Source organism: Chiloscyllium punctatum, chromosome 9 (genome assembly GCF_047496795.1).
Source record: "Chiloscyllium punctatum isolate Juve2018m chromosome 9, sChiPun1.3, whole genome shotgun sequence".
Lineage (NCBI taxonomy): Eukaryota > Metazoa > Chordata > Chondrichthyes > Orectolobiformes > Hemiscylliidae > Chiloscyllium > Chiloscyllium punctatum.
Window position 1 is genome coordinate 10,322,199 of NC_092747.1, and position 20,231 is coordinate 10,342,429.

General features: G+C 44.6%; 1 protein-coding gene across 13 annotated transcripts in view; it reads left to right on the forward strand.

Annotated features, from left to right (window-relative positions):
• pnpla4 (patatin-like phospholipase domain containing 4) overlaps window positions 1–20,231 on the forward strand; it is a 77,961-nt gene that overhangs the window by 49,683 nt on the left and 8,047 nt on the right. For 11 of the 13 annotated variants that reach the window (XM_072576866.1, XM_072576864.1, XM_072576871.1 and 8 more), the window contains 2 exons: window positions 2,097–2,249; window positions 3,938–4,134. In XM_072576866.1, coding sequence (XP_072432967.1) covers window positions 2,097–2,249; window positions 3,938–4,078 — 294 coding nt within the window. In that variant the 3' untranslated portion in view covers window positions 4,079–4,134. Of the gene's footprint in view, window positions 1–2,096; window positions 2,250–3,937; window positions 4,135–20,231 lie in introns of those variants that run through there. The other 2 variants (XM_072576869.1, XM_072576868.1) reach the window with 1 other exon arrangement.

Genomic DNA, 20,231 nt, shown 5'->3' on the forward strand with positions numbered 1-20,231 from the left:
CTGTCCCTGAGCTGCTGCATTTGAACGTGGACTGCTTCAGTATCTGCGGAGTAGTGAATGGTGCTGAAAATTGTGCAGTCATCAGTGAACATACCCTCCCCGTCTTATGATGGAGGGAAGGTTGTTGATGAAGCAGTTGAAGATGGCCTCGGACCCTGCTCTGAGAACCTCCTGCAGAGATGTCCTCGAGCTGACTGATCTCCAACAACTACAAACTTTTTTTTGTGTTAGGTGTGACTCCAACCAGCAGTGAGGTTTCCTCAAATCCCATTGTCTTCAGTTTTGCCAGGACTCCTTGATGCCCCAGTCTGTTATGTACTGCCTTGACATTAAAGGCAGTCAATCTCATCTCACCTTTGCAATTCAGCTCTTTTGTCCAAATTTGAACCAGAGCTTTAATGAGGTCAGGAGCTGAATGGGCCAAATTGGCAGTCTATGAGAGGGTTATTACATCTGACCAAAAGGACTAATGTATTGTTCCCAAGGTTCCTAGATTACAAATGCTAGGAACTTAACATTGGGGAATTAGTTTTGGTTGCCTGAGTTATGTTTATGTATTGCTTGTGCTAAGGATGGAACAGAGATGCTCATTGCATCAATTTGAGGTGGATTCGAAACCCAGTCCTAACCTAAAGGAATTAAAACACAGACAGTGAACCAGTGAAGGTCTTATTAAATGCCAGAGAAGGCTCATGAGATTGAATAGTCTACTTCTGCTCCTAATTTGTATGTTTGTGTGTCTAATTCTCTCCTCCCCTGCCAGACTGGCCTTTTCTGTCACTGTTAAGTATCAGTGGATGCATTCCTGTTTCAGAATCAGCAAGTCCAATGTTGTCCTGCAGAAAATTGAGCCCTGCACCTTGGCTGACACTCCAATGAAGCACTGCCAGAGCTGTTAGAAGGGAATGTAAATTGAGACTTGGTTCCCTCTCCAGTGCATGTAAAATATTCCATTGCATGATATCACAGAAGTGATGGTGTCCAGACCAACACGGATTTCCCATGCAACGTCATAAAAACAACTTACCTGGTTCTCACAGATACAGAAGCAAAATTCTGCAGATGTTAGGAATCTGGAATAAGAATAGAAAGAGCTGGAAAAGCTCAACTGGTCGGACAGCATCTAGAGAGAGAAACTCTAAACATTTCAGGTCAATGGCCTTTCATTAGACCAACAACTGGAAATGCTAACTCTGAATCTCCTCATACACGCTACCTGGTTTGCCGGATTTTCCCTCTGTTCTTTACTTGGTGCTGATCTGGTAACACCTTATGGAACCTTGCTGGATCAAATGGTTTCAGGTGAAAGGGGAAAGATTTAAAAGGGACATAACAGGCAACTTGTGTGTGTATGTCATTTAAAAGGATACATGAATAGGAAGGGTTTGGAGGGGTATGTGCCAAATGTTGGCAAATGGGACTAGATAAGTTGTTGTGTCACCACAGTCTTACCAGACCATAGGGGCTGTTCTCTCATTTGAGAGAAGCGACTGGTGGTGATTTAACCTGAGGACTACCAGACCTCAGCTGAGGGAAGAGGTTGAGAAAGAGAATCCTTCATGATTAACCTCAAACCGGTGACAGGAACTGAATCCACGCTGTTGGCATCACACTGCTCAGTAAACTAACAATTCAGCCAATTGAGCTGAACCGATTCCCAGGACTAGATTAATTTAGGGTATCTAGTCAGTATGGACGAGTTGGACTGAAGTGTCTGTTTCTGTGTTGTTCACCTCTATGGCTTTGCTGTGTTTTCTGTGTTATGATGTTCAGTGAAATCTTATTATTGCCATTTCAATTCACAAGTACTTCAGTGACGGTAAAGCACTTCGGGATGCCCAGTGGTCGTGGAAGGTGATGTATAAATAAACACTACTATAAAGTAAAACTCTGGTTATAAATGTTGCAATCATAAATAAAATGGGGAAAATTTCAGTGTGATGACTGGAGCAGGGTCACTAGTTCTTAAATGAAAAATTAGGTGTGTTAACAGTTTTGTTGCTGTGTATACTGAAAGATTTATTGGTTCTGCTTTATTCACTCTGACCCTCTGAACAGGGATCTCAATCTAAAACCTTGCTTTTTTTTGTTGCTAGATGTGGATTGATGGTGGATTAACAAACAGACTTCCACTCTTATCCACTGGACAGACTGTGACTGTTTCCCCTTTCAGTGGGAAATTGGATATCTGCCCTCAAGACAGGTCCCAAAGCAATCTATATGTCATGATTGCTAAGCAAGAGTTTATCGTAAGTGCTTTTCAAAGTGAGCTTTTTGGTCAAGTGCTTAAAAACAACAGTTTCCTTATTTCAAAGATGTTGATTTAAATATTTTCCATTGTTTAAGTACCTGCACCTTAACAGTGCGGTTTTGCAACGGCCATTGAAACCATAATGTTGTTTGCACTGATGATGCATTTATTGACCTGGCTGTGACCTCAATGTACAATTAGGCCCTGATTTAAAAAAAAATTACTCACAGGATGTGGGCAGCGCTGGCTTGGCCAGCATTTATTGCCCAAAAGGTGATTATGAATCAACCACATTGCTGTGGGTATGGAGTCCCATGTCAGCCAGACCAGGCAAGGATGGCAGTTTCCTTCTCTAAAGGAAATTGGTGAACCAGATGGGTTTTCCCAACAATTGGCAATGATTACATGGTCGTCATTGGATCCTTAATTCCAGATTCTTTATTGAATTCAAATTCCACCATCTACCGTGGTGGGATTCGATCTTGGGTCTCCAGAACACTAGCTGAGTTGTCTAGCGATAATACCACTAGCTATTGCTTCCCTATTTGACGGTGTATCAAAGCAAAGTGATCTTTGTGCCAAAGCTATGCTCTGGCTTTTCTCCAAATCTGGGTTGGTGTTAATATCCCAATGTCTTCTCATATACTTTGGCGATTGAGGAATATAAATTGATCTGAAGATGGGCATGTGTAGTGATTGTACAGAGGGCAGGCAGCTGGACCTCAATCTGAGTTCCCTCATTAGGGCTCTTAATCTGGTTTAATCAGGGAGCCCCGGCTGACATGAATGGGTGAATGTTAGGTATATTGAGTGCCTGACTCAGTGAGAGGCAGAGCTATTGTCAAAGGCAATGCATTTGTTAATGAAGGGTGATTGGTGATGGGATTTCAGCATGATGGGGTCAACTCCAAGGCTTCCGTGACTGGTTTCCTAGAGAAAGCCTGAAAAATATCCAACTGCCGAAAACAAACTGTAAGGACTATGCTTTGAATCTAAGACCTGTTTATTAAATGGTAGACAGGGTGGTGAAGGATGCATTTGGCACGCATACCTTCATTAGTCAGAGCATTGAGTAGATGTGTTGGGGTGTCATGTTACAGGAGCAGTTGGGACAGTTTCTCTGGAGATGAGGAGGTTGAGAGAAGATTCGATACAGGTAATTAAACCGTATGGGGTGCAAACAGAGTAGATGTGAGGGTGGAAGGATCGAGACTTGGGGGCAAAGATATTAGGGATTGACAGAAGAAAAGCAAAGGCAAAATGAAGCGAATCTTCCTCGAGTGGAAGGAAGTGGTTAGGATCTGTAATACCCTGTCTGAGATTGTGGTGAGGGCAGATGCACTCAAAACTTTCATGTGAGAGTTGGATCATTATCTGAAATGAAAAATATATAGTGCTGGAGGGAAAGGGTAGGACAGAGGCACGAGGTGAACTGTTTCTTAAGAAGGCCAAATGGCTTCCTTCATTGCCATTACTGTAATAAGGTGCTGTGATTTCATTCTGTGATCTTTTGCTGACTGCAAATATTCCATTTCTTGCAGATAATCCTTTGTGTCAGGGCTGTTGACTTTAGTAAGCAGGTCATCAATTCCTGCGTTTGACACTATGTGTGCTGTCTTAATAATTCTTTGTTTTCTTTTGTTTCTTCCTCTCTTTCACACTGCCCTCCCCTTATTCCAACTACAGTTGTCTGTTGCAAATTTTGTGAGGCTCAGACAGGCACTGTTTCCACCAGGGCAAGCCACGATGGAGTCCCTGTATCACAAAGGATTCAGCGACACTTTGAGGTTTCTACAGAGTAAAGACAATTTCCAACCGTTGTCTTAATGTCACCTGTCTGAATGCTGCATTGTAAATCGATAAAAGTGTGATATTAAGAATGACTAAGTTCAAGTCTTGTTTTTAATGGATGGGATTTTGAGTTTTGGAGATCATATTTTTATTGCTAGCTCTTCCTTTGTATCTGGGTGTCACTGGCGTGGCCAGCGTTTGTTACCATCCCTGATTTTCCTTGAGCTGAGTGGCTTGCTGGGCCATTTCAGAGACCAGTTCAGAGTCAGCCGCATTGCTGTGTGTCTGGAGTCACATGGAGACCTGACCAAGTATTGATGCATTGTCACTGTCTCATTGAAGTGCTCTCGATATGTTTTCATCTCCTCCCCCTCCCATGTAATCCCTTGGTTTTGCAGCTGGGGTGGAGGGAACCTGCTCAGCACTGGAACCCAATGTCGTTAGAGGTTTGGTCAGGCAACTCTCGGGTGGGATTTGTGGCTAGACGGCCCACTCGTGCCAGGGGTGGTCTTGGCAGGTACAAGTGAACCTTCCTTAGCATAAACAGAGGGATCAGACAGCATAGAGAATGGTAGGAGTGTTGTGAGTGAGGACCTCTGAGAAGCCTAGGTATGGCTTAGAGCCCATCCTGGCACTGCCCTGTGTCCTTGTGAGGAAAAGCTACTTGAGGTACTCACCATCTTCCTATCCCCCTGTCACCATGCCTCCAGTCCTGAGGACCACTGGCTGGGCCAATGAAGTGCAGGTGTGTGAGTGCCTCTCCAGCAGAGGACCCTGGGCGTGGTAGCCATCAACGTGTTCATGGTGGACAGTCCAATGGTTTGCTGCATTGCCACAGCCTTGGGGCAATGGGTGCTATTGCCTCCCACATGCTAGTCTGCTGCTCCTGTTCCTCCCTGTGTGTCTGGTTAGAGTCATTGATTGTCCACACCACAGGGTCCTCTCCTGCCAGGACTGAGCAGCAGCCTGGTCTTGGGCAGCCCTCAGGATTGGGCTGTTTCTTCCAGAACCAGCTGCAGAGGCAACTTTTAGGGTTGGGGATGTGGGAGATTGGGAGTAGGGGGTGTTGAAAGCAAGTGAGGCAAGAGGCAGTAGTGAGAGTGAGAGAATGTGAGCCTTGGTGGGAAGTGGGGACAGTTGCAGAGACAGGGTGAGTGCGAAGTGGCAGAGAGTTACCCTGGTTCAGAAGAGAAGGTCTAGGTGTTTCTTTGGACCACAGAGATGGCACTGACCAGGGCAGTGACCGAAGAACAGGCCGCTGGGTTCTAGTATCATGGCTACCTCTGCTGGTCTTCCAGGAAGAGGACTCCACTGCTTTGCACCACCCCTTTGAATAAAACCAGTAGCTCCCTGTCAGAAATCGTGGTTCCATCTTCCCCTCCTTCGACACCTGCTGGAAATGCTCTGAACTGAGCAGGCAGCTTTGTAATGTCAGTGCTGATCTGGGTGCACAGTATCCATTTAAAATGGTGCAAATACAAGGGTTGCTGGTCTTTCATGGACAGTCGCTGATTGGAGAGTTCGGGGAACAGCGGTTGGTGAGATGGGGATAGATTCCGATCTGCCATTCACCTTAGGAATAAAGTAGGTAGTTAATGAGATAAGATACAGCAAGGAAGTTCTTTAGGCTCTGTGGCAAAAATCCTTCCAAAGAACTCTATGCAACCTGCATTTAACCGAGAAAACTTAAGATTCAGCCTGTTGTAGGTGACTAAATGTGTTTTTTCTAAATCGCTTCTGATGTTACTATTACACACACGTTTTAAAATTAGCAAGGAAAACAGAGACGTTTAATGATGACAGCACTCTTACTGAGCTGCAACCATGAATGAAAAGCATGGATTAAAATGCTGCTACAGGTTTCAGTGTCAGATTTAAAACTGAACTAGTTATGTCCTACTTTAGATCAATGTACTTTTATCTCGAGGATCTGTGCTGCGAGTCACGGGTGAAAGAATCCAGTTTGGCTACAAGGATTAAATGTTTGAAAACAATCAGTGTTAGCCCGGTTCATAACGAGCATAAGTCCGAGGACGTGGATGGCACAGTGGCTCAGTGGTTAGCACTGCTGCCTCACAGCACCAGGGTCCCAGGTTCATTTCCAGCCTTGGGCAACTGTCTGTGTGGAGTTTGCACATTCTCCCCGTGTCTGCGTGGGTTTCCTTCGGGTGCTCCGGTTTCCTCCCTCAGTCCAAAGGTCAGGTGAATTGGCCATGCTAAATTGCCCGTAGTGTTAGGTGCATTAGTAGGGAGTAGGGGAATGGATCTTGGTGGGTTACTCTTTGGAGGGTTGGTGTGGACTTGTTGGGCCAAAGGGCCTGTTTCCACACTGTAGGGAGTCGAATCTAATCTAATCACATAAGGAAGAGCGTATAATAGCTTGCAGGGGAAATTGCTTTTCGGAGGTTAGATTGAATGTATATTGTTGGGGTTGGAAGTATAGAGGAGACTGAGCTGGGGAAGATTTTCATCTTGTGGGCTGGGTGTAAAACTGGAGTAGCAGGTTCTCCTTTTGCCACTTGTATATGTTCCTCACTGATATGGCTAGCATTTATTACCCACTCCTAAGCAGCCTTAAATTGAGTGCATTGCTCAGCTATTTGAGTGCCTTGAAGAATCAAAGTCAGAGGCCACATGACATTAGAGTATAGTCCAATAGGTTTATTTGAAATCACAAGCTTTTGGAGAGCTGTTCCTTCGTCAGGTGTAGGTTGCTGTAGGTACGGAGTCTCATGTGGAACAGTCCAGGTAAGTTATGGAATGAGTTGCCAGGGGAAGTGTTGGAGGCTGGTATAATTGCAACATTTAAAAGGCATTTGGGTGGGTATATGAATAGGAAGGGTTTGGAGGGATATGGGCCGGGTGCTGGCAGGTGGGACTAGATTGGGTTGGGAATCTGGTCGGCGTGGATGGTTTGGACTGAAGGGTCGGTTTCCATGCTGTACATCTCTGACTCTATGGCTCTATGACTCTAAAGGCCGTTGATGAGGCAGATGGGTATTTCTTGCAACAGGTAACATTCCATGGTTGACATCACTAGCTTTTCATTCCAGGTTTGTAAAAGTTGTATCGAATTTCAGATATTATGATTTGATTTGAAGCCATGTCGGAACATTAGTCTGGAATTCTGAATTACTGCTCCCCCCCCCCCATCCCCATTCATTATAGAAACCTCCCACAGCAATCTCTCAAAATACCAAATACGTGTCAGGCTTGAAAATGAGTTAGTTTTTGCTTTAAACAAGGAAGCTGGTATTATTGTTGGATGAGATGTGCCTGTTCCGCAACACCTGTTTTATACTTGGGCAGCAAGTTAAAAATGTAAGGTCATTGACTCTAACCTATGTTATACCTGACCTGTGTGTACATGATGTTAACCGTGGCCCAACTGTCAGGCACTGACAATCCCTTGTTGACTCCCCAGTAAAACATTCAATAAAAAGGTCTTCCTCAGAGCTGGTGTTAAAATTGTTTTGATCATTGATAAATCATTGAAGTTAGTTTTAACTTCTACTAACAAAGTTGTTGTTGGACATAGACTCCAAAGATGAACAAGAGAAGCTACAACTGTAAGGTTTGAATGTGTTTGGAAATTGGGCAGACAGATGGAAGGGAATATTGGTGGTTGTTCTTATGTTCTGTGCCTGACTGTCAACGCATGGTTAGTGCAAGGAGGTAGATCCCAAATTCACCTCAGCAAAACAAGGGTCAGAGCTATTGCTGTTGGCATGGATCCTATTGACCACTGGCTGCCCAAGTTAACTGACACCCCACACTCCTCCCCCCCCCCGAGTTGCTGTGGAGCAGTGTGCCCTTTTGCATGTCCGTAGTTTTATGGAACTGTAAATGGTGATGGTAGAGGCTCCAAGTCTTTTTCCATCATTGGACTAAATATAAAACTTCAAATCTGCTAACTAAAGTGTGACACAACTGCAACATGACTTGCCAACTTTTATACTCCAAGCCCCTACCACCAAAGGCAAACATCCCGTACCCCTTCTTCACCACCTTATCCACTTGTGTTGCTACTTTCAGGGAGCTATGGACTTGCATCCAAAATCCCTCTGTATATCGATCCTGCTATTTACTGTATATTTTCTTCTTGCGCTTGACCTCCCAAAATGCATCACCTCACCTTTGTCTGGGTTAAACTTCATCCGCCATTTCTCCACTCACCTTTCTCCACCGGGGGGGCGGGGAACACGGTGGAACAGTCGTTAGCGCCAGGACCCCAGGCTTAACTCCAATCTCGGTTGATTGTGTGGAGTTTGCACATTCTCCCCGTGTCTGCGTGGGTTTCCTCCGTGTGCTCCGGTTTCCTCCCACAGTCCAAAGATGTGCAGGTCAGATGGATTGACCATGCTAAATTGCCCTGTGGTATCCAGAGATGTGCAGGTTGTTTGTATTAGCCATGGGAAATGCGTGTTTTGGGGAGAGGATGGTGGTTGGGTCTGGGTGGGATGCTCTTCAGGGATTGGTGCAGACTCAATGGGCCTCTTTCTGCACTGTAAGGATTCTATAATTCTAGCTTTCCAACTGATCTGAATCCTGCTGCATTCTTTGACAGCCTTCCTTACTATCCATAACTCCTCCAATTTTCATGTTGTCTGCAACCTTACTAATCCTGTTGGCCTTTGTTTTTTTTAAAAAAAGGAGTAGTGTTAGCTATTCTTCAGTCTTTTGGAACCTCACCTATGGCCAAAGGGAATACAAAGATCTCTGTCAAGGCCCCAGCGATCTCTTTTGTCTCCCTCAGTATCCTGGGATAGATTCCATCAGGTCTTATCAACCCAGCCGGAAGGGCTTATGCCCGAAACATCGATTTTCCTGCTCCTCGGATGCTGCCTGACCTGCTGTGCTTTTCCAGCACTACACTCTGACTCTGAGCTCCAGCATTTTCAGTCCTCACTTTCTTCTTTGGTGATTGTCTTGTCTGGAGTTTGCACTTTCTCCCTGTGTCGGTGTGGATTTCTGCTGGGTGCTCTGGTTTCCTCCCACAGTCCTATCCATTTACCTGTCGGCTCTGGATCCATGCATTGATTCCCTCATTTGTCCTTGAGTGGACCTGCCCTTTCCCTAGCTACTGTCTTGCTCCTGACATATGTCTTGGAATTATCCTTTGTCCTACTTGCCAAGGATTCATGGCCCATTTTAGCCCCCCTCATTCCTCTTTATGTCTGTTTTCAGCTTCCTAATCCTTACATATACTTCCTTTTTACTCTTAACTAAACTTTCAATATCACTTGTCATCCACGGTTCTTGAATTTTGCCATCCTTATCTTTCATCTATACAGGATCATGCTGGTCATAGAGTCTTCGATATATACAGCACGGAAACAGACCCTTCGGTCCAATTCGTCTATGCCTACCAGATATTCTATATAAATCTAATCCCATTTGCCTGCACATGGCCCATATCCCTCTAAATCCTTCCTATTCATATACCCATCCAGATGCCTTTTAAATATTGTAATTGTACCAGCCTCCACCACTTCCTCTGGCAGTTTATTCCATACACGTACCACCCTCTGCGTGAAGAAGTTGCCCCTTAGCTCCCTTTTATATCTTTCCCCTCTCACCCTAAACCTATGCCATCTAATTTTGGACTCTCCCACCCTGGGGAAAAAATCTTGCCCATTTACCCTATCCATGACCCTCATGATTTTATAAACCTCTATAAAGTCACCCCTCAGCCTCTCCAGGGATAATAGCCCTAGCTTATTCAGCCTCTCCCTATAGCTTAAATCCTCCAACCCTGGCAACATCCTCATAAATCTTTTTTGAACTCTTTCAAGTTTCACAATATCCTCCTGAAAGCAGGGAGACCAGAATTGCACATAGTACTCCAAAAGTGGCCTAACCAATGTCCTGAATAGCCACAACATGACCTCCCAACACCTCTACTCAAAACTCTGACCTATAAAGGCAAGCACACTGAACACCTTCTTTTCACTGTCCTATCTATCTGTGACTCCACTTTCAAGGAACTGTGAACTGCACTCCATGGTCTCTTTGTTCAGCAACACTCCCCAGGACCACATCATAAAGAATACAAGTTCTACCCTGAATTGCCTTTCCAAAATGCAGCACCTCACATTTATCTAAATTAAAACTTCTTCTGTGAATCCTCGGTCCATTGGCTCACCGATCAAGATCCTGAACTTTGAGCAACTAGGCTTTAAAAGACTCCCACATGTTACCCTCAAACAGTCTTATTTCTCCAGTTCCACCTAATACTGTTGTAGATTGCCTTCTCCAATCTGGCTTTTGCACCCGAGGGCCAGTCTTATCTGTAACTATCTTAAAACCTACCGAATTATGAGCATTGTTCCCAAAATGTGCCTCACTGCAACTTTGACCACCTGGCCTAGCTTATTCCCCAATACAAGTTTGAGTACGGCCGCTTTCCAAGTGGATTATCTGGATATTGTTTCAAGAAATCCTCCTGGATGCATCTAACAAATTCTGCCCCTGGAACTAAGGGAGACCCAGTCAAGATTGGGGAAGTTAAAATCATCCACTACAACAACCCTGTTCTTTTTACACCTTTCCTTGATTTGATTACATATCTATCCCTCTATCTCCTGCTGGTTACTCCTTTCTATCTCGCCTGAAGCATGTAAAATCCTGGAATATTAAGTTGCCCTCACTGCGCTGTAACGTTCTATGTTCCATGTACTAACGCATACTCTTAACATTAAAATAAATCCATTTCAGACAATGTCCAGATCACCTGCGTTTGTGATGTTGTTTTGGGGGATAAAAATTGATTTGGGAACTGGGGATAACTTATGGCTGAATTCACAATTGTACCTCCGAGTAGTATCAGGGCTTTGATTTAATATCTCAACCAAATGTACTCCCACATTACTCACTGAAATGCCAGCCTAGGTTTCACTGCTCATATGACACATTCATTATGACCTCCAATCGAAGGCTTGTCCTTTTAGGGTTCTGCCTCTAATAAACTATTCTCCTCTAAAAAGATACATTATAATGTGTTAGTTTATTACACATTTTCCTTGCCTTCGAAGGTCATTCCTATCAGGAGTATCACTGCCTTGTAAAATTGCTGCCTGCTGCCTTAATGCATTTTAACAGCATTCTTTTGTATTTGAGCAAACCTTGCTATCTACAATCCTGTTAAAAGTTAAATTGCTGGAGGTAATTATACTTAAACTGTAACCTTCCCTTTGTTATATTACTAGTTGCTTCTGTGGTGTTTCATCCAAGTTTAATGCTGATGAAACCATTGAACATCAGACTTGAGAGGAATCATTCAGTCTGCCATTGATAGCACAAAGTGTTTCCATTCTTCTCCTCTTTTTGAATAAAGGGACCGAATTATTCTGTAGCTCTGTCAATCACCTGCAGATACAAAACTGTCATTGTTTGTTTGTGTATCCAGACATTAAATGTTGGCAGTTTGTATGGATCAGGTTTGTGTTGCTTTTGAGTATAATATGATGATTTAAATTCAATAAAGAAACAAAATCTGGAGTTAAGAGTCTAATGATGGCCTGTTGTTGATTGTCGGAAAACCCACCTGGTTCACTAATGTCCTTTAGGGAAGGAAGCTGCCAAACTTACCTGGTCTGGTCTACATGTGACTCCAGACCCACAGCAATATGGTTGACGTTTAACTGCCCTCTGGGCAATTAGAGATGGGCAATAAATGCTGGCCCAGCCAATACATGAGAGCGTGGTACTGGAAAAGCGCAGCAGATCAGGCAGCATCTGAGGAGCAGGAGAATTGATGTTTTGGGAATGAGCCTTGATGAAGGACTGATGCCCGAAACGTCAATTCTCCTGTTCCTCTGATGAGGTCTGATCTGCTGTGCTTTTCCAGCACTGCACTCTTGACTCTGATCTCCAGCAGCTATAGTCCTCACTTTCTCCTAGCCAGTATGCCCTCATCTTGTGAATGAATGAGAAAGGGCTGCTAGCCATCACCTTCTTTAGGGGAACTAGGGACGAGCAATTAATGCTGACCCAGCCAGTGGCCCCCACATCTCGTCAATGAATGAATGAAAACTGTAAGTTCTGTATTCATATCTTCTTCCTCTTGTCTATAAGAGGAGCTGGTTTTGTTGTTAGCTCCTGACTAACGGGAGGGGGAAGAAGAGGGAATGGAAGTCGTGGTACCAACGAACGTCCAGCCTGAGAAAGTTTGCTGGTTCCCCTAAAGTAGAATAATTGAGGTTAAAAATCTGTCTCTACTGTTAGTTTGACTGACTCCTGCAAACCTGCACTGATCATCGCATTTCGGGAAGGGTATGAGGAATCACTGAGTTTTTGCTCTGAGTTTGGTCAGAGAAGCTGGGGTTTGTTCCCTTTGGAGAGAAGAAGGCTGAGAGACGATCTGGAAGAGGTTTTCAAAATCATGAGCGGGCTGAATAGAGTCGACAGGGAGAAGCTTTTCCCGCTCATTAAAGGGAGAAAGAAAATGAAGGATTTAAAATGATTTGCAAACAAAGCAAAGAAAACAGAAACACTGGCCCATTGTACCTGCACTCTCCAGTGCCAATCCATTACCTTTTCTGAGAATTCCTACAGGGCAGGCCATTTGGCCCATCGAACCTGCACTGTCCCTCTGAAGAGCATCCCACCCAGTCCCACTTGATCCCCATAGCCCTGCATTTCCCATGGCTAATTCACCTCACCTACACATCGCTGGAAACAATGGGCAATTTACCATGGCCAATCCACCTAACCTCTACATCTTTGGACTGTGGAAGGAAACCACGTCACCCGGAGGAATCCCACATAAACACAGGGAGAATGTGCAAACACCACGCGCAGTCACCAGAGATTGGAATCAAACCTGGTTCCCTGACACTGTGAGGCAACAGCAGTGCTAACCAGTGAGTCACTTCTAAAAGCAAAAAAGCAGTTTTATCCCTATATACCCACACATCATTTCTATATAAACCTTTTCACACAGTGAATAGTTAGGATATGGAGTTTGCTGCCTGGAAATGTGGCGAAAGCAAGTTCAACTGAGGTATTTATTGTATGATAACTTGGATAGAAACGGTCATAGTTAAATGCTTACAGTACAACATAGTACAAGCCCTATGCATTGACCTGCCGAAAGTGGGGAGCAGCCACCTGATAAACCTAAGCAGGGGCAAGCGAGTGGGGCTGAACTGGAAATGGGCTTTGGTGTGAAACTGGGTGTCAGCAAAAGGGGGTTGGGCAGGGCAATAAAGGAATGGTGGGGAATGGAACTGAAATGGCGTGTTTTGTAGTAGGCTTCTGGGTAAACGAAAGGAGAAAACTGGGATGCAGAGGGGACTCACAATGCCTGGGGCAAGGGGGAGAAGGAAGGGTGGGAGCTGTGTATTTAAGGCAGGGAGCATTACGGGGCAAACATAACTGGACAAGAGGGTGAAGTGAAAATGGGCAGTGTAGCTGGGGTGAGGCCAGGTGTCGGCATCTGGATGGGAATAGGATCAGGGAAAGAGCAGGAACATTGAGAGGGCCAAACGTCAGGTGGAGGATGGAAGAAAGACAAAGGGGAACATCAGAGAAAAAGAGAAGCCATTGCCAGCGATAGGGGAGGGAAAGTCAGCTGACACATTAGCTCAGTGGTTAGCACTGCTGCCTCACAACGCCAGCAACCCGGGTTCAATTCCACCCTCGGGGAGTCTGTCTGTGTGGAATTTGCACATTCTTTCCTGTGTCTGCGTGGGTTTTCTCTGACAGTCCAAAGATGTGCAGGTCAGGTGGAATAGCCATGTTTAAAAGCCCATAGTGTCCACGGATGTGCAGACTATGTGGGCTAGCCATAGGAAATGCAGGATTAGGGGTACAGGGGTTGGTCTGGGCTGTGATGCTCTTCGGAGGGTCGGTATGGACAGAATGGCCTGGCTCCACACTGTAGGGTTCAATGAGAAACAGTGTCTTCAGTGTCAGTGAGCAGTGTACTGACAGAGGCAGTGTGAGTGTAAGGCCGCGCGTCCTCATGCTGAGGAAAACCATTACCAATGTTTACCGCCTCCTGCTTGGCTGCTTTGGAGATTGGGAGGCAGCACTAGGCCTGTGATGCTGCAATTGGGGAAATGTGCTGATCTTGCTGCAGGTATCCCTTGGCGGTCCAGGATTTGCAGTCCTCTGTCCTGCTGAGGATTTCCCACACAGGTACAACCCTCCATGCCCTCTGCTGTTGGAGGTGTTTGGGTCCCACCTGAGGGAGGTGATGCAGCAAGGCACCTCCAAAGAGTCAGTGAGTCATGGAGGTTTAAGACGCGGAAAAAGGCCCTTTGGCCCATTGAGTATTGAGATGGCAATCCCTGAGTGTCATTATCAGCACAGTATGGCTTTTCCCTCACCCCTTGACAAGGTGTTTTGTGAAGTTAATGTAAGAATATGATCGTAGGGGGAGAAAGAATTAATCAGTTCATACCTTTATGTTTAAAGCTGCAGGAGCAATGATAATCCCTCGGTATGAAATCACAAATCAAAGCCAGTGTTTGTGGTGAGATGTGTAATTTTGGTCAGGGTAGTGTTTCTGGTAAAGAGGCAGCAGCCATTCCTGATCGTTACACAGTGGTACATATTTCCTCCCTATCCTTGTAACTTCACCCCACTGCATTACTCTCTCTGCTCCTCCAATTCTCGCCTGTGGCAGGATGACAGTGTCACTGGCTAGGCCAGTATTTATTGCCCAGTTAAGAGTCAATCACATTGCCGTGGGTCTGGAGTCAATGTGTAGGCCAGACCAGGTAAGGATGGTAGTTTCCTTCCCTGAAGGGCATTGATGAACAAGATAGGTTTTTCAACAATCAGCAATGGATTCATGGTCATCGGCAGACTCTTAATCCCAGATTTTTTCTTTAATTGAATTCAAATTCCACCATCTGCCATGGCAGGTTTCGACCATTGTCTCCAGAATGTTATCTGGGTCTTCAGATTAACAGTCCAGTGATAATGCCACTATGTTGTTCCAATTGTTCCACTCACCCACTCTGTACAGTTAATGGCCCTAAATCTCTCTCTCTGGTCTTTCCTCCCTCAGGACTCATCTCTTTAAATAAGCATTTAGGTCATCTGATGGAATAGCGCTTGACTGTGTTTGTCAATGTTGCTGTGAAGTGCAGTTGGGCATTTGAAGGCTACACCAGCGCACGTTGTAATGTTCTGTTTTCTCTGACAGAGGTGGGATAGAGATTTACTGAGAAGGTAGCTCTTGACCGACTTGCTTAGGGAGAAAGGAATAGGTTCTGAAGATCCTCATACACCTTAAGATGCTGGAGAAATCTATTCTCTGCTGGTCCATCAACCCGAATGGTGAGAGTTTCTGTTGCTGCTGAGCTACTTCTGACAGTGACAAATTGCAGCAGCTACCTAGTGCACTCAAGGGTAACCTTTGAATAAAAGATTACCTCTGCTAAGGCATTTCTGTGGTGGAAGCCTCCAGTAATGTGACAGCCTGTATGATTTAGCTGGCTACTTTTGTGATAATACAAAATTAAAGTCTGCAGTAAGACGGACAGCCTATTTCCCCCCGGTGGGAGACAACAAGGGGAAATAATCCGAACTCGAGAGGCAGGCCTTTCAGGGGTTTGAGGAACAGCTTTTTTCACAAACAGGATGTGGTAGAAATTTGGAGCTCTTTTGCACAAAAGGCAGTTGACACAATTGAGGGACAACTTCATGACTGAGGGAGATGGAATCGAGATACAGGTCCACCAGAATCTAACAGAAAGGATGACTTACCTCACTCCTTCGATGACTACATGACATTCCAAAGTATTTTACAGTCAGTGACGTATGTTTGAAGTGCAATTGCTCTGCTAATGGAGGAGTCACAGCAGCCAATTTACGCACGGCAAGATCCCACAAGCAGCAACATATTGATGAATATGTGAACCGTTTTAGAGATATTGGGTGTAGAACAAAGAAAATTTACAGTCCAGGAACAGGCCCTTTGGCCCTGAAAGCCTGAGCTGATCCAAACCCACTGTCTAAACCACTGGATAAGCTTGTAAAAGAAATGAGATTGAAAGGGCACAGATTTAGAGGGACGTTTGTGTCATATGTAGACCGGTGGTTAAGAAGGTGTTTCGCACGCTTACCTTCATTGCTGAGGCCTTTGAGTATAGAATTGGGACGTCATGTTGAGGTTGTAGAGGACATTGGTGAGGCCTCTTCTGCAGTACTGTGCGCAGTTCTGGTCACCCCGTTATAGGAAGGATGTTGATAAACTGGAGAGGGTTCAGAAAATATTTATCAGGATGTTGCCAGGAATGGAGGGTTTGAGATATAAAAATAGACCGAAAGGGCTGGGACATTTTTCACTGGAATGTAGGAGATTGAGGGGTGAACTTGGAGAGGTTAAAGAATCATGAGGGGCAAAGATAAAGAGGTTGAAGCCTACCACAAGGATCTTTTCCCCGGAGAGTTCAAAGCTAGGGGACATATTTTTTAAGGTGAGACGAGAAAGATTTAAAAAGGGCACGAGAAACAACGTTTTCTTTTACACAGAGAGTGATTTGTGTGTGGAATGAACTGCCAGAGGAAGTGGTAGATGTGTGTACAGTTACAACGCTTAAAGGACATATGGATAAGTACATAAATAGAAAAGGATTAGAGGGTTATGGACCAAGTGCAGCCAGGTGGGAGTAGTTTAGTTTGGGAACATTGTCAGTGTGGATTATTTGGACTGAAGGGTCCATGTTGTATGACTATGGTAAACAAATGAAACAAGTCTGATTTGAGAAAAAAAAACACTTTAATGCAGCGCGTGGTTAAAGGTATGGAATACGTTGCCTGGAAATCTGGGGGGAGACAGGTTCAGTTGGGACATTCAAAATGGACATTGGATGATTGTTTGAGTAGAAATGATGTGCAGGGATATGGGAGTAAAGGCAGGAGATTAACACCAGATAACAGAACCAGTGTAGGCATGATGGACGGAACAGCCAGCTACTGTGATTCTGTGTGATAAGTATTGTCCATGAACACTTCCCAGTCTTTGTATTGTTGCCGTGGAATCTTTATATCCATGTCAGAAGGCAGAGTCCCTGGTTTAAGATCTCATCCTCCAGGTGATGCTCCCACAGTAATTCCCTCAGTATTGCACTGGAGCGACTGAGTGGATTTACTCAAGTCCCCGGGAGTAGGATTATAAGCCCAGTGGCTCTGAAGTGGGAGTAGTGACCCCGAGGCACGGCTGACACCAAATCAAATCGAGTGACAGAGCAGGCGTGGCTGGCTGAACGTAGGGCTGAACTGGCCTATATTGCCGATTTTACCAAAGCAGGCGTGTGCTAGTAGAGCTAGGAAGTCTGCAGCAGAGGGGTTTAGGGAGGTTGGGTGAGTGGGTGAAAACTCAGCAGGTGGAATACAATGTAGGTAAACATTAACTTGTCCATTTTGGCAGGAGGAGTAGGAAAGCAGCATATTATTGAATGATGCATTCGCTGACACCAATGCAACCAGGAATGATTGCGGTCAAGATTAGAATGGTGCTGGAAAAGCACAGCAGGTCAGGCAGCATCCGAGGAGCAGGAAAATTGATGTTTTGGGCAAAAGCCGTTATGATTGCGGCCAAGCATGTGCATAACATTAAGCTAACTTCTTAAAAATGAAAAGTTCTGTTTTGTTTAACTCTTTATTTCTCTTACCCGATATTTTATTTTGTTAAGATTGTCTCAGTAATTGATATCTCTCACTACAGGCAGTCTCCAGGTTGTAAAAGGGTTCCATTCTGGAGTCTGTTCACAAGTCAATTTGTATTCAAATCTCAATGCAATTTAGCAAAATATACAGTAGCCATATGTACAGACAGGAAACTTTCATATGTCGGATCTTTAAATTACATCAGGTGTGGGATTGCAATTGTAAATATCTTTTATATGTTGTAATTGTACTAGCCTCAACCACTTCCTGTGGCAGCTCATTCCATACACGCACCACCCTCTGTGTGAAAACGTTGCCCCTTAGGTCCCTTTTAAATCTTTCCCCTCTCACTTTGAACCTATGCCTTCTAGTTTTGAACTCTCCTACCCTGAGGAAAAGACCTTGTCTATTTACCCTAACCATGCCCCTCATGATTTTATAAACCTCTTTAAGGTCACCCCTCAGCCTCTGACGCTCCAGTGAGAAAATGTTCCAGCCTATCCATTCTCTCCTTATGACTCAAACCTTCCAGTCTCGGGTAACATTCTTATAATTCTTTTTTGCATCCTTTCCAATTGAATAATATCCTTGCTATAGCACAGCGACCAGAATTGTATGCAGTACTCCAAATGTGGCTTTACCAATATCTTTTACAGCTGCAACAATGATTTCCCAACTCCTATACTCAATACTCTGACCAATGAAGGCAAACGTGCCAAAAGCCTTCTTCACCATCCTGCCTACCATTTAATAAAGATGACCGGAAACAGGTTTTAGACCCTTTGTGGGGCTGTGATTATCACACCCAAGGGTCAAAATGTTTAGTTTATTAAACCTTGTATTTCTCATATGGTAACTATATCTTTGCAATACATTTATATTGCGTAGGACACTCTGGAGGAGCTCCTCTCCCTGAATGTTTCTACTGCTTTTCCCTCTCTAACCCTTCCTAGCTGGACAATCCAATCATTTATTGCTCTTTGTCTCAAAATAAAATCTTCTTTGTCTTAACTCTAATTTCATGAACCCTCCCAAGTGGTTTATGGGTGGGGATCATAAAATGTAGTGCCCTGTCTGCTCCAATGCCTATCTGTCCTTGCCTCACCTATCGAGGGAGTGGAGTAGAGAGCACTGGAGAGGTGATGGTGGCCCACTCACCTGTCAGTTTATGTGGGCCATCCCTAATTGCCCTTGAACTGGTAGGTCCAGAGCGCAGTTAAGATTGAGCCTCGTTACCGTGGATCTGGAATTACATGCCAGCCAGACCAGGTAAGGATGGCAAATTGCCTTTCTAAGCACATTAGGGTTTTTAAAAACAATAAGAAAAGGGTAGGGTAGGGAACGAGAGAGGAGCTAAATCAAAATGGAGTTGGCAGGGGAAATAATATATCTCAGCCCCCATGGTGTCAATCTGTCTCATAATACCTCAAGGGTGTTGGTGGAAACTGATTTTCAAAGGAGAGTTGTTTCATTATCTGGTTGGCACTCGATGAATTGCTCTTTCAAAATGCCATATTTAAGTGATCACTTTTGATGTACCGTAGCACACAAGGCTACAGGCCAAGTGCGAGAAACTGGGGGGAGAAAAAGCTGTGGATGTTGGAAATCTGAAACAAAAACAGAAATTGCTGGAGAAACTCAGCAAGTCTGGCTGCATCCATGGAGAGAGAAACAGAGTTAATGTTTCAGATCCACTGACCCTTCTTCGGACAGCTCTGAGGAAGGATCACTGGATCCGAAATGTTAACTCGGCTTTTTGTCTCCACAGATGCTGTTTGACCTGCTGAGTTTCTCCAGCAACTTCTGTTTGTGTCCTGGAAAATGAGACTAGAGTAGATAGACCGGCACAGACATGGTGGGCTGCAGGGTTCCTTTTCCATTCTGTACATATTTGATGATTCTGTAGTAAAAGCAGAGTCAAAGACTCGTAGAGATGTACAGACCCTTCGTTCCACGTTGTCTATGCCGACCAGATATCTTAAACTAATCTAGTCGCATTTGCCAGTATTTGGCTCATATCCCTCTAAACCCATCCAGGTGCCTTTTAAATGTTGTAATTGTACCAGCGTCCACCACTTCCTCTGGCAGCTCATTCCCACATACGCACCACCCTCTGTGTGAAAAAGTTGCCCCTCAGTTCCCTTTTAAATCTTTCCCATCTCACCTTAAATTGATGCCGTCTAGTTTTGCACACCCCTACCCTTGGCTATTCACACTACCTATGGTACTCATGATTTTATAAGGTCGCCCCCTCAGCCTCCAACATTCCAGAAAAAAAACAGTCCCAGCCTCTCCGTATAGATCAAACCCTCCAACTCTGGTAACATCCTTGTAAATCCTTTCTGAGGAGGAGTTAGATTAATTAGGCAGTTCTTTCAAGCAGCCTCCAGTGCTGTCTAATTTTAGTTCTTTGCTATTCCAGCCTTTTCCTGCATGTAGTGATTCCATGATTTGAGCACAATATGTTTCCAAACTAAGACACCTCACACTAATGTTCAGCAACCCATACCAAATAAAAATTTATGCAGTACAACTGAAATTCTACAGAGGGAATTTTCTTCTG